At 34.9% G+C, this 12,426-nt stretch overlaps 1 protein-coding gene across 1 annotated transcript; it reads left to right on the top strand.

The window, feature by feature from the left end:
• Nucleotides 1-86: 86 nt before the first annotated feature.
• On the top strand, nucleotides 87-11,110 carry blw (ATP synthase subunit alpha blw, mitochondrial). The gene is made up of 10 exons (XM_085943487.1): nucleotides 87-224; nucleotides 769-891; nucleotides 1,578-1,691; nucleotides 2,259-2,523; nucleotides 2,968-3,192; nucleotides 3,642-3,811; nucleotides 4,786-4,880; nucleotides 7,428-7,647; nucleotides 9,238-9,500; nucleotides 10,752-11,110. Exons 1-10 carry the CDS (start codon nucleotides 159-161, stop codon nucleotides 10,864-10,866), a joined length of 1,656 nt encoding a protein of 551 aa, XP_085799613.1. The 5' UTR covers nucleotides 87-158; the 3' UTR covers nucleotides 10,867-11,110.
• Nucleotides 11,111-12,426: the final 1,316 nt, after the last annotated feature.

Genomic DNA, 12,426 nt, shown 5'->3' with positions numbered 1-12,426 from the left:
CAAAAAAGTGTGTAATTTTTATCCTCGACGCTCGTCACCGGACATAAGAGATTCGCCATCTTTGATCGTCAGTACGTCAGTCCGTCACTTCCTCCAGCGGTCGACAGAGACCGACGGGTCGAGAAATTACTTTCCTTCAAAGAATCTTATAGGTGAAAATGGCTCTCTTCTCAGCACGTCTAGCCGCCTCCGTGGCGAGGCGTATGCCCAGTACCACATCCCAGGTATTATTTATCGAATTATTCTATTAATAATGTAAGAAATATCCCTGTGGTGTTTTAAAACGGCTGAATTTGTGATAACCAAATTTTCACAGAATACTACTCCCTACTTGTGAAAATTGTCAAAGTGTTTGAAAGTATATCGATTTTGGTCATAATAACCATGTTTCCGCGATGATTATCTAGTGAATAATATCAGTGTTTCATTCCAAGTCTTTACGTACACCTGTTACCTAATTTGTATGCGGCAAAATATTACATCGAATGTTATGTAACTGGAACGTCTCGATATCATATGGGTTAGTGGTCATGTGCAAAATATGTATTATCTTGCCGGCTTCAAATCTTTGAACTCTTATAAAACGACCGTAACCTACAGATAGATTCGTATCCTTGCTATTTTGGTTATTCGCTAAATTTGTGCAATTATTATAAGTTAGTTAACCTAACATCAATGACATGACAAGGTCCATATTTTTTAACTTCTCGATAACATGAATTCAATAAGTATTTTGTGTTAACTTATGTTTGTTTCATATTTATCTAGATCAGCAAAGTAGCAGCGCCTGCTCTGGCTGTGTCATCACGTAAAATTCACCTATCATGCAGTCGCCGCGCCGCAGAACTTTCATCAATTCTGGAGGAGAGAATAATGGGAGCTGCCCCCAAGGTATTTATAGTGCCTCTAAATTAAAATTCATCAATCATATTGACAGGAAAAATATGAGAAGAAAAAGATACGAAAAACATATTATGTAAGAAGTGTCATCCAATATACTGTGACTTCCCTTTAGGCTTTCCCTTTATTCCTAATTCAAATATTATTGTCTATTATAAATATAAGGCTATTGTATATTCAAATAACTAGTCGGAAAGAATTCTTTTATATAACAATTTTTATTAGTTTTGCTAATTTTAATTCAAACTTTCATGTCAAATATAATAAATACCTATCAATTTTTTTTAAATTAAAACATTCAGTATTAGGATTTGTCGGTGTCGATTTAATATGATTTTTTTAAAATTACACTTGCAAGATGAATGACACAATGTAGTGATCAGATTTATCGGCTAAATAAAATGTCACTTTGAACATTTCAAATATAAATCAGCTGATTCAGTTTACAGTTGTGACAATTTTATTACAGAGCGCAGAACTAATGATTTCTTCCTAGTGTTTGAAGTAGGCAGGCCTAATGTGTTTAGTGTCCATGTTTGCTATTGCTGACGATGCTTAGATTGCCCCTGTTAATCGTTTTTCTCAGCAGACCTCCCACTTTTTCTTGTTTTTATAAATTAATATTGTTGTAGTATGTTTATAATTTGTCTAAATTATGTTTTGTTTTTTTATTCTAGTCCGATTTGGAAGAGACCGGCCGTGTATTGAGCATCGGAGACGGTATCGCTCGTGTGTACGGTTTGAAGAACATCCAGGCTGATGAGATGGTGGAGTTTTCTTCAGGCCTCAAGGTCAGTCGACATACATAACTGAATTCATTTGCCATAAAAAGTATTTGAACGAAAGGTGCTGAAGAAAACCTTGTATGGAAATGAAACCTAAACGTATGAAAGTGATGGCATAATTGGACCACTAATTTTCATACAAACTAAGGATTATGCATACAAAAATGGCTCTCGCTTAAAACTACTATAATGCCTTCAGGGATTTTTATAGGGAAACCACAGAAGGCTCCATCTGGAAGATTTAACGCCTATATATTTCAACACTATTGTGCTTCATATAACACTTTTTGCCTGAACTCATTCTCGCTCAGATGGATTTGATTTACGAATCTCTGCTCCATAGTCAATCATGTGGAACATTTATATCATAATGTATTAAAATCTGGACACATTTTTGCAAGAATTTGCTTGGTCCCATGTCTGAGGGAACATCCCATCTAATCTTGATTGAAAATGGCAATTAAAATTTTTGTTATTTTCATCCAAAACTTTATTGCTCGAGTCGTTTAGCTTCCCCAAGTCTGAATTTTTTTAAATGACTTAAAACAAGTGCATATGCTGTTTGTTCTCCAGGGAATGGCCTTGAATTTGGAACCCGACAACGTAGGTGTAGTAGTATTCGGTAACGACAAATTGATCAAGGAAGGAGACATCGTCAAGAGGACAGGCGCCATCGTGGATGTTCCCGTGGGTGAAGAGCTGCTGGGAAGAGTAGTAGACGCTCTGGGAAATGCCATTGATGGAAAGGGAGCTATCCAATCCAAACTCCGCTTCAGGGTAGGAATCAAGGCCCCCGGTATCATTCCCCGTATCTCTGTGCGGGAGCCCATGCAGACTGGTTAGTAATCATTGTCAATTATTCTTGTCTCAGCATGCCATCGGTGAATACATTATTATATGCTACTTCATACGTACAATACTGACTGGAGATGCCAGATTTTCAAAACAGCTTATCAATATGTTTTTATTGTCAAAAAAAAGACAAAAAATAATTTTTAAAAGAAGTGAGGTAAATTAACGATATGTTTAGTTTCGTTTGTCGGAATTTGGTTATAAATATTTATCTTGCTCTTTTGTGCAACCTCACAATGTTGTGATGGCAATTTATACAGTACCTTGTTGAAAAGTATTGATAACTCTGATTAGAGATTATTGAAAAGATAAAGGAAACGGACAATTATCAATCAAAATGTTACGCTTGTAATGATTATTATTATATTCTTTTATGTTTTTGTGCAAGTCTATTTGTGATTGTTTAAAAACGAATTTTTGTTTTGATCAGGAATCAAGGCCGTAGACTCTCTGGTACCCATCGGCCGTGGCCAGCGTGAGTTGATCATCGGTGACAGGCAGACCGGAAAGACCGCCCTCGCCATCGACACAATCATCAACCAGAAGCGCTTCAACGATGCTGATGATGAGAAGAAGAAGCTCTACTGCATCTACGTTGCCATCGGCCAGAAGAGGTCCACCGTCGCCCAGATCCTGAAGAGGCTCACAGATTCCGGTACGCAATGCACTCATCTCAATAATATAATATATTTTTAAAGGTTACAATGAAATGACAAAAAAGAATTTTTCATTATTTTACTTTGAACATTATTTTAATTTAAAAAAGTCTACGTGAACTCGACTCAATCAAGTGAAATATTATAACATATAATAAATAAATATTTAGCTTGTCCATATTATATATTGCGGTGTGCCCTCGATGGCCGAGAGGTACTATAATATCTGCTTTTTTTTTCCAATGTGTTTGGTTTAGTTTGAGCAAATGGCTAACATCCATTTCTTGTTTTAAAAAAATTCTATTTAAAATCTCGGCAGCCAAAATCCACAGCGGATAGTAGAGCTAATGAAAAAAATACATATTGCCTTAAATAATCGCCGGATCATAATTATTCATGTCTATAAAATACAATGGTTTATATTAATTTGTGCTGTTTCATATCTCAGGTGCCATCGGCTACACCATCATTGTGTCAGCCACAGCTTCCGATGCCGCTCCTCTCCAATACTTGGCTCCCTATTCAGGATGCGCCATGGGAGAGTTCTTCAGGGACAACGGAAAGCACGCCCTCATCATCTATGACGATCTTTCCAAACAGGCCGTCGCCTACCGTCAGGTGAGATACTACCCATACTTTAAAAGTTCATGGATTACCAAATATATTATTGGAAATAATGCGATTTCTTGTCATGCTCAGTAATTAGACAGGGCTAATGTGATAATTGTTACGGTTGCTATTGATGACTGTACTTGCATTAACCCATTGCAGACAGATTTAATTTTTCAGGATCATTTAAAAAGGCACACTGATTACTAAAATTGATATAACTCTTGTATTATTCATTCAATTCAAATAAATCTTTGAAATATTTATAGGTTTTGAATTTTTCTATTATGTATTTACATTTTAAGTAAACTTTGTGTATAAGTGGAATGAAAAAAACATGTCAAATATAGTTTTTTGGTTTTTTTTAGCCTTTTTTTATACAAAATGACATAGATAAAAAGTCTATGATCGAAGTAAATAATAAAAGGAAGATAAACTAAAACTGGAGCTAAATATAATACTCTTCAAGATATTTAGAAGATGGAGGGCCATTTTATGTTTATTACTGTCTCAAACACCTCATACCTACTGAATTGATCATTATTTTGACAAATTTAAATAAAAATAGATTTTATAAATCAAATATTTCTTAAAAAATATATCGGACCGAATATAACTAACATCATAAAATGATAGCTACATATATTATTAAGTAATTTCAACTTTAAAAAAAATCAAAATATGATTAAAATTTTTTTATTTTAATCATGTCCTGCATCCTGTAACACCGGCGCCGATAGGGCGCGATGGGTTAAGCCTATTGCACAGCTCTTACTTTCACGGTACCGCTCCAAATATGTCTTGTTTTGTGCCAAAACTCCCCCAACCTCACGGTAATGGTATGTTTATAGAAGGGGTCTTGTACACTATTTCTGTTATAATTGAATACATTTACTGAAAGAATGAAGCTCTACAATTCTGGCTATAGAAAATGAGCGTGTATGTACGATTCTTTGACTTATATTGATAAATAATATTTTCAGATGTCTCTGCTGCTTCGCCGTCCCCCCGGTCGTGAGGCCTACCCCGGAGATGTGTTCTATCTTCACTCCCGTCTGCTTGAACGTGCCGCTAAGATGTAAGATATTATTAATTATTACCTTCTTTTTTGGTCTGTCTTCAATTGACTTCATTGGATAAGTAATTCGGTTGCTGGCATTGAAACTGCAAAAACATGCTGCCATATTTAAACTAAGAACCTTGCGAACTAACTATTATGGAACATAGTGTATCAAACTTCATAGGGTCGAGAATAAACACTAGTTACTATCAGGCTGGATCGAGAAATGTAACTTTAAATCTTTTAGCCCGATTCAACTCAACGATTGGAGCGAAAGATTGCAACTAAAACGTTTCAGATTGCCCCGCACTATCAATATCAATGCTGACAGTTTGCTTTTATAATGATATCCGCCGTACTTAATTCATTATTTAACAGAAAATAATATGTTAGTAAACACAATTAGAAATCTATTACATAGGTTACTGTCCAAATACCTATCTCCGGTAGTTTTCGATTATATTTGAAGTAAGAAAATATGAAGGGAGACTGTTAACCCTTTCTAAGCGTTACGAATCCCGACTTAGTACAACAGTGCGCGTTGTGATTTCAAGCATCAATAAATCGTAATAAATGTCAGTCAAACATACACAAATAGAGTAGTAAAAAATCGGAGTCAAGTTCAAAAATGATTATGACAGAACCTAATATTTTATGTGACTCTAAAAATAAACATTCGTCGCCTAAATCTGATAAGAAATCACGAACAAGACTTCTTCATTGAAAAAATGCCAGCTTACTCGAGCGGCGCCATGACACTTACGAAATGGTGCTGGACTAATGCGTCGATGACAGATTAACAAGTGTAAGAACAGTTCAGTATTCTTATAGTCTACCGGCTACCATTTCGACAAATATGTCATACACATAATGAATAATAATATGGTTTATGACTTTTATGAGCATTTTTGTTGAGTGTGTTGAAAAAATATCAGTCATAAATAACTCATTTTTATAGCATCCAGGACATCTCAAACTGTGTAACTTTTGTTTGAACTCGCATACACATTGCAGCACTGCAGGCCGAGTATAAATAAATCATCCTTGAGAACTACTGGCTATTTGAGAGTGATGTACTTACCACCAGTGCCTGGTTTGTACCTACCATTGACCCCGAACTGAATGGAATCGAATGACACATAGTTTATATAACAGAATGGTTTATTTTTCGAATACCTATTACAATTCGTAAAATATTAAATTTCAAACACTTTTTGCACTTCTAAATGCTTTATAGTCACCACAATTTTATTTTCAAGTTCATTTGTTTTTTTTTTATTATATTACTTCAATAACCTGGTACTAGAATAGGTAATCTCTTATTTTATTATAATGACGTGATAGTAAGTAACTCGAGTTATTTTCGACTATAAATATAAGAAGAATTCTACATAAAAAAATAGTAGTCATGAATCAAACCCTTTTGAATAGTATTACGAAAAAAATAATTCTCAAGTGTCTGTCTCACACCAGCAGACGATGATTTGCCGCGCAGTGTATAAAAATTCAGTAGCGCGGGATCTGGTGTTTGCGTAATACGACAATTTCCGCATTTATGCGGGAACGGGCGTCTGAGTGTTCGTGTCTTTTCTTTATAAATGGCTGATAACTAGGGTAAATAAATAATTTTTGTCTGTTTCACCTAATACTATAACCAGAAAATAGTATTTAAAAATGTTAATCAATGATAAACAAAGAGACATATTAAATCGCGGACTTCTAGGTATATTTAAATGACACCTGGTTCAAATTATTTTCCGAAACTATAAACTCGCGGATAATATACTGGCAGATAGGCGAATGAATGCAATCTCCAAAAGCATTCCTTTTGTAAAAATATTTTGTAAATTCACTTTGATCAATGTAACTTTCGAATATTCTATTTAACAGTTTACGCACCAAATAGTTTTTCAATCACTAAAAAACAATATAACTTATTATATCGCAAACTCGTATCGTTACAAACACGTCAGTCAAATGTCTTCGGCGCACATGCACTAAGAAGCGATAAGACACTATATACGCGGCAAATTTGAATTGGCCCGATGACTGATATATTTTTATTCAAGACACGCTCCCGAAAAATATTTATTTAAATTAGATAGAAAAAAGCTTAGGCTATCCATTGACAGATGTCAAGAGAAGGATGATTTTTGAATAAATTAAATCAATATTCGAATTATTCGCGCCTGGCGGAAAGCAGTACTAGGCAAACGAAAATCGAAATGACTTTAGTCAGCTGACGCGCGGATGACTCGCGCGTATAGGCTGACTAAAGTCAGTTGCCGCGTTAGAAAGGTTAATACAACTTTTGTTATGAACCGATCTGAATGCCATGTGACGTGTTTCTGTTTCTTGTGTCATCGACAAACTACCGACATATGAATATATACATATTAAAGTTGACGATTGCTTGCGATGATTAATGTGGGTCGATGAATTTGCTCATGTAATTAGGGCATTCAAAAGGAACATTAGAAAATACTGGCTGAGTTTACTTCATCGTGATTTACTAAAGAAATGTAAATGATGACTAATACAATATCTATAATTTTCATTTTGTAGGTCCGAAGTAATGGGTGGTGGTTCCTTGACGGCTCTGCCCGTGATTGAAACTCAAGCCGGAGATGTGTCCGCTTACATTCCCACTAACGTAATTTCCATCACTGACGGTCAGATCTTCTTGGAGACTGAGCTCTTCTACAAAGGTATCCGACCGGCTATCAACGTCGGTCTGTCTGTATCCCGTGTAGGATCCGCCGCCCAGACCAAAGCCATGAAGCAGGTATATCATTTTTCATTCCTCATGTCAGCGATATATACTGAATGACAACTTTTTCAATACTGGCAAATAAAAATTCGGACAATTTTATATTTGATACCACTTTGATATTACAGCTAGAAAACATTTTTAAAGAAAGGTTCACAAGTTGGCACGGTTGACACGTACGGGATAAGCTGGATCCACGTATATACGGCTGGTTGATGTTAGCAAGATACCCCCCAGACGAAAGCTGCCAAAATAGTCAGACCGCAGTGTTATTTGTTGCTTAACTTTGAATCCAGTAAATGGAAGATTTTTAATTGCATATTACCTTCTTTTTTTTTACTAGTAACATTTAACAATATGGTATTCAAAATATATAAGCAATAACCAGCACTACTGTACGACAACATTATTTAGGCGACAACAGGAAGTCGCCCTTGTCGCGAATAGAATATTTCACAGTGTTGTCATTTTTTGAGAAAACATATCCCGCGAAATTAGGTTTTAAGTTTATATCAATTCTATTCTCAGTAAGTTTATAAGTACATTAATTTATAAGTCTAATTATTTATTATATCAATAGAATTTTTTTTTCAAATAATTTCACCTCTTAATTATTACTATTATATTAGGTTAATTAATACAGCGTAATTATTGAATTTGGAAGGAAATGTATCATTGAACCCACATTAACTGATAATATTGCTGCAGGTATTTATTAATTAAATAACTAGAACACAAATTATGACTAAAAAAGTAGAAGTGAAAGATATAACATATTCAATATTATATTGATGACCCAATCACATGTTTTATAATTCTCAAATGATGTCTTTATATCGTATTTTTAGTAAAATTGTTGCAGAAACACATACTGTGAAAATAATTTTCTATAAATTAAATTATATCCACCTTACATAAATTTTCAAACAATATGTACCTACCTACTTATCGGTTTAAAAATACAAGGAAAATTCATTAACTAACTAATGATCATTTATACTTAATTATTATACGTCTAAAAATATTAATAAAATAGATTACGATACACATAACTTTATAATATACAAACATAATTTCCAGTATTTGGGGAAATATTTCTAGTATTACAACACTGAATTTTGACATACCTGACATGACAGGAACCCGTAAAATGGGCTTGTTGAAAGTATTGTATAGGCTAGCCTTTTAAATACGACTCTTTTTCTTCTTCGCAATAAATCAAAAGTTTACTGATAATAATTCGAACATCATTTCGTATTGTTTTAGACATCTTTTGAATATAAAAAGCTTCAAATTACGTAAATTGATAGATGCGTCCAATACGAAGTGTCAAAAATGCAATGAATAATTTGGGGGCGTTCCTAATTTGAAACCGGAAGTTCGATTAGCTGTACTGGATGGGATTGTAGTTCACAGATTTGCCACGTAGCCAAGATGAAGTTGCCGGACAATACAAACTAAATTCACAGTTTTTTTGCTGTGGCCTTGTCCTGGGCTATTTCTTGCATATGGATATAAATAGTATTTGTGTATTTTTTTTGTCTAGCATAATTTTAGTATAACTGTAGACATCATAATGATGAATCCTCCGGTTGTTCTATTAAGGTTGCCGGCTCCATGAAGCTGGAATTGGCCCAGTACCGTGAGGTAGCCGCCTTCGCCCAGTTCGGTTCAGATCTTGACGCCGCCACCCAGCAGCTGTTGAACCGTGGTGTGAGGCTGACCGAGTTGCTTAAGCAAGGACAGTACGTGCCCATGGCCATTGAGGAGCAAGTCGCCATCATCTACTGCGGAGTCAGAGGACACCTCGACAAGCTCGACCCCTCGAAGATCACCGCCTTTGAGAAGGAATTCACCCAACACATCAAGTAAATATATGTCTCAAATCTTTCGCAGATTGAAAATTATGAACATCTTTGGCACGGGATTAGGTTTCGAAGACATCTCGTGGTTGGTTCTCCTGTTACATAAATTTTATATTGACTTCACCTAGGGGTTAGGGGGGGGTTCTAACCTAAACCTGCTCATACCCAACCGATATTTTGAAATTGAGATTTCTCAGAATTTTCATTAGTACCCTTTTGCTGCATTAGTAATAAATAAAATGGAATATTGCAAAATATTACTGGTTGGTGGGTCTGGTAAATACAGTAAAACCTCATTAATATGAATTGAATGAGACCGAAAATTGAAAAAAACTCGAATTACGAAATGTATGGGAGAAAAATATTAATTTTTTTTTTTTTCATTAATTTCGTTCCGATCATAGATGTGCTTACTAAACTTCCGATACAATTCTTTCAAATTAAAATCTATGCAAATACCATTTGTCATTAATCCATGAATTGAAGTTACCAAGTAGCTAGAATTATAGAAAGATACGAAATATTTTTTATTTTTCCAATTTGTCAACACAATTGTTTCACATTGGTTCTCTAGTAAAAGTTTTTCCTTTGAGTGGAGTGCAGTTGTGCCTCTGAGGACATACCGCTGTGTGTGTCAATGGGTCATAAAATGTTAGGATTATTTTTATTACCTTCATAAAATAAGTAATTTTTGATGTTTTAAGAAAAGTTTGTCACATTTTTATATGCCAAGACACTGAAATCATTTCAAATTACGGCGAATTTTGAATTATCAGTGTTCCTACTAACGAGGTTTTACTGTACATGTATTGTTTTTCAATTTGTGTTTGAGTGATGATGGCATGCACACTATCACATCCTGCTACCGCCCACGATGGCCGAGTATCTTATGTCGTGGATCCCAGGTTCTGGCAAATATTGAAATTATTTTTCAATTTGTGTCTGGAGTGAGAGTAGCACATTCTGTTATTACAAACCTCCACTCTGTGAATTCCCATATGATCTTCTTAGGATCGGACATGGTCGGAAAAAATTGTAATACATACTATGTACCTTGAAAAAGCCATATTATAATGGTCTTTGTGAGATGTCACCATTTTATATTATTGGGATATGTCGGCAGCATTTCTATTGTTGAAAGGCAACTTTACTGTACAGCAAAAGTAAACACCCAATGCAACCTGAATTCGAAACCATACAAAAAATGCAAAACCAGTCATGTGGGGTTTTAAAGTTTTTGTTGTATCATTTTAGGACCAACGAAATTGCCCTCCTGCAGACCATCGCCAAGGAAGGATCAATTTCCCCCGAATCCGATGCCAAGTTGAAGAAGACCGTCACCGATTTCTTGGCCGCATTCACCGGTTAAGCAATAACTAACCGCAATAGGGAATAAGTGTAGAAATATCAAACGAGACCAGCATACTCAACTCGAGTTGCCGACTGCTGACTATTTTGAGTCAAGTCTGCCATCAAATTGCTGTTGTATAAAGAAAGGCTCTGCCTAAGCGAGGCAATGTGTATTACTTGCAAAACTTACATCTTATGTTATGTACCCGTTGAGTATATTGTAATTACGACTATTTAAAAAAATATATTACATTTAATTCATATTCACTTGTTTTCTTTTCCCTCATATTTCCCTTTCAAACAATACAGTAAAGCCCTGTTATTCGAAATTATCAAATACAAAATGTATGGTAACACAGTAAAACTTTTAAAAAGTTTTTTTGTTGTGATTTTGTAACATTGTTCCTGTTTTCGATACAATTCCTTTCAGATTACATAATAACAGTGGTTATGGCAACTACTACTTATGGTCCATTTATTGAATAATTAGGGATTGCAATACCGGTTCCCAGTACTTTTCGATACTGAAATACTCATATACTATAGATACATCTAGACGCCACCCGTTGCATTGCTAAATGAAGCTACGTGCCGTGCGTTTGGTTTATGGGCGAGCGAACGCATTCGCCTACAAATGTTCGAGACCATAGACCATTTTGCTAGTGCTCGCACTAGACGCTCAGAATTAAAATATAATTTTATATTTTTTTACGTTATATAGTATTTTTAAGCGGTCAAAATGCAACCATTAGGTAAAGATATCCATAATTTAAGTTATTTTAAAGAAACACTAGGTCACTGATATTAAAATAAATAATAATATACAAATTAATTGTCACGAACATGTATCAACTTACCTATAAAACGTAATACCATCTTCTTGCTTATCAGTACGGCTACCATATTTTAATATAACACGCAGAACCACCTTTCCTACTTAATTAACTAAAAATATATACCACTGACTTTATGTTTAACACAAAAAATAGCAAATTTAGCAACACGAACTCGCAGATTATCGATGCTACATGAAGCGATTCACCACGATTTGCTAGCGATACTTTTGGAAACTGACTCAAAAATATGTAGACCTTTTATCTTACTCTAGCGCGTGTCACAGAGATTATAAGGGTGCCGAATACTTTCTCACTCGCACTCATGCATCGTTTTTGTTCAGGCCTTGGAAATACTGGTTTTAAAAGTCAGACAATACCGATATATTCGGTATTGAAAGTGGATATAAAATGTATTGCAAAATTGATATAAAAAGTTTAACAAGACAAATCTTTTTAGTTTATATTTTTTTTGGTTTATTTCCTTTCAATTTTTTTTTCTTATTGACCTTCGACTTTGGTAAGCAGGACGAAACCGTAGGCTAAATTTGTTGCTGTGCCCGCATGTGACATGATCATAATGTATTCAAACCTTTACTGTAAGAGAAACCCAAAAATTACGAGGAACGTAAGTAACGTGGCATGGAAGAATGGATGTTAGGCATAAGAACATAAAAGAAACCAATGGATAAGGAAGCAGACAAGAGTATGATGTGATAGAGGTCGCTGAGCAGATGAAATGATGA

This window comes from Rhyacophila brunnea, unplaced genomic scaffold (genome assembly GCF_057557595.1).
Source record: "Rhyacophila brunnea isolate RB1 unplaced genomic scaffold, BYU_Rbru_1.0 scaffold_16, whole genome shotgun sequence".
Lineage (NCBI taxonomy): Eukaryota > Metazoa > Arthropoda > Insecta > Trichoptera > Rhyacophilidae > Rhyacophila > Rhyacophila brunnea.
The sequence above is the reverse complement of the archived record's forward strand: the minus strand, read 5'-3'. Positions and strand labels throughout refer to the sequence as shown.

Excerpts from the sequence above, each read along its gene's own strand:
- blw (XM_085943487.1), top strand. The coding sequence starts at position 159 with ATGGCTCTCTTCTCAGCACGTCTAGCCGCCTCCGTGGCGAGGCGTATG. Across the intron at positions 3,193-3,641 it reads GAAGAGGCTCACAGATTCCG|GTGCCATCGGCTACACCATC; the intron begins GTACGCAATGCA and ends TTCATATCTCAG. Across the intron at positions 4,881-7,427 it reads CTTGAACGTGCCGCTAAGAT|GTCCGAAGTAATGGGTGGTG; the intron begins GTAAGATATTAT and ends TTCATTTTGTAG.